The sequence below is a fragment of the Manacus vitellinus genome, unplaced genomic scaffold (assembly GCF_001715985.3).
Source record: "Manacus vitellinus isolate BGI_N305 unplaced genomic scaffold, ASM171598v3 scaffold_155_pilon, whole genome shotgun sequence".
Lineage (NCBI taxonomy): Eukaryota > Metazoa > Chordata > Aves > Passeriformes > Pipridae > Manacus > Manacus vitellinus.
This window is the reverse complement of record NW_021939097.1, coordinates 66,092-67,299: the sequence shown is the minus strand read 5'-3', so window position 1 is coordinate 67,299 and position 1,208 is coordinate 66,092. Positions and strand designations below refer to the sequence as shown.

General features: G+C 57.2%; 1 protein-coding gene across 1 annotated transcript in view; it reads right to left on the bottom strand.

The window, feature by feature from the left end:
• UXT (ubiquitously expressed prefoldin like chaperone) overlaps positions 1–157 on the bottom strand; it is a 7,483-nt gene extending 7,326 nt beyond the window's left edge. The window contains exon 1 of the mRNA XM_029958440.1: positions 150–157. Within this exon, the coding sequence (XP_029814300.1) occupies positions 150–157 (8 nt within the window). The remainder of the gene's footprint in view (positions 1–149) is intronic.
• Positions 158–1,208: the final 1,051 nt, after the last annotated feature.

Sequence of the window (1,208 nt, the reverse complement as noted above, 5' to 3'; positions counted from 1 at the left end):
AGGCCCAACCCCACACCCTCGAATTTGACCCCCCCATCCCCAAAACTACACCCGGACCCCAGAAATTCACCCCCACCCCAAATAACCAAATTCACCCCCAAAATCCACTTTTTCCCCCTAACCCCGGTGTCAACAACCCCCTCCCACACCCCAACATCTGACTCTGCACCCAAAACCCTAAAGTTCCCCTTGCACCCCAATTCTGACCCTGTCCCTCAAACTCCCACCTGTGGCTCCTCAAAAACAACCCCCTGGGCCCCCAAAATCCTCCCCACAGCCCCAGATTCCCACCTGGTGCCCCCCAAGATCTCCCCAGCCTCCCCAGACTGCCTTCCCCCCCTCCCCATAGCCCCAGTACCCCAATTTCAGCCCCTGAATGGGGGAGGGGGGTCCCCAAATCCCACCTGGTGCCCCCCCGGGGGGAGTCGATGGTGACACTCAGGGCTCCGTGGGTGGAGGCAGCCAAGGAGAGCTCCGAGAACTGGGCCTGGGGAACCCCAAAATCCAGGGGGGACCCCAGAGCCTCCCTGGGACCCCTAAACACCCCCCCACCCCAAACCTGCCTGAAGCCTCAAATTGGGTCGAGAAAAGAGATTCAGATACATCTCAAAATTCAGAGGGGCCCCAAAATCTCACATGGAGACCTCAAAATCTAGGGAGACCCCCCCCAAACCTGTCCTGAACCCCCAAACTGGATTGAGGAATAGGAGGTTTAGGGGCACCTGAAATTCAAGGGGGGAACCTCAAAATCCAGCAGGACCCCAAGACCCCCAGAGAACCCCCAAAACCTTCGAACTGAGGTAAGAAAAGGAGGTTTAAGGGCACCCCAAAATCCCCCAAAAGACTCCTCAATATCTCTCAGGGCCTCTAAACCCTCCCTGAACCCCCAAAATGAGTCAAGGAATGGGGGGGTTAGAGCATCCCAAAAATTAGGAGGGGACCCAAATATCCATGGGGATGCCAAGTCCCCCAGAGCCCCCAAAACCTCCCTGGGGGCACCCTCAAACCTGTCTGAACCCCCAAACCGGTACATGAAACTCTATGGGCAGGTTCCAGAATCTGAGGGAGAGCCCAAAGGATTGAGAGACCCCGAATTTTTAGGGGTTGTCCAAAACTGGGGGAGGGTCCCCAAAACTCACCTGCTCCACTCGCAGCTCCACATCCCCATGGACCGATTTACCCTTGAAGAGCTTCACCCTGGGGGGGGG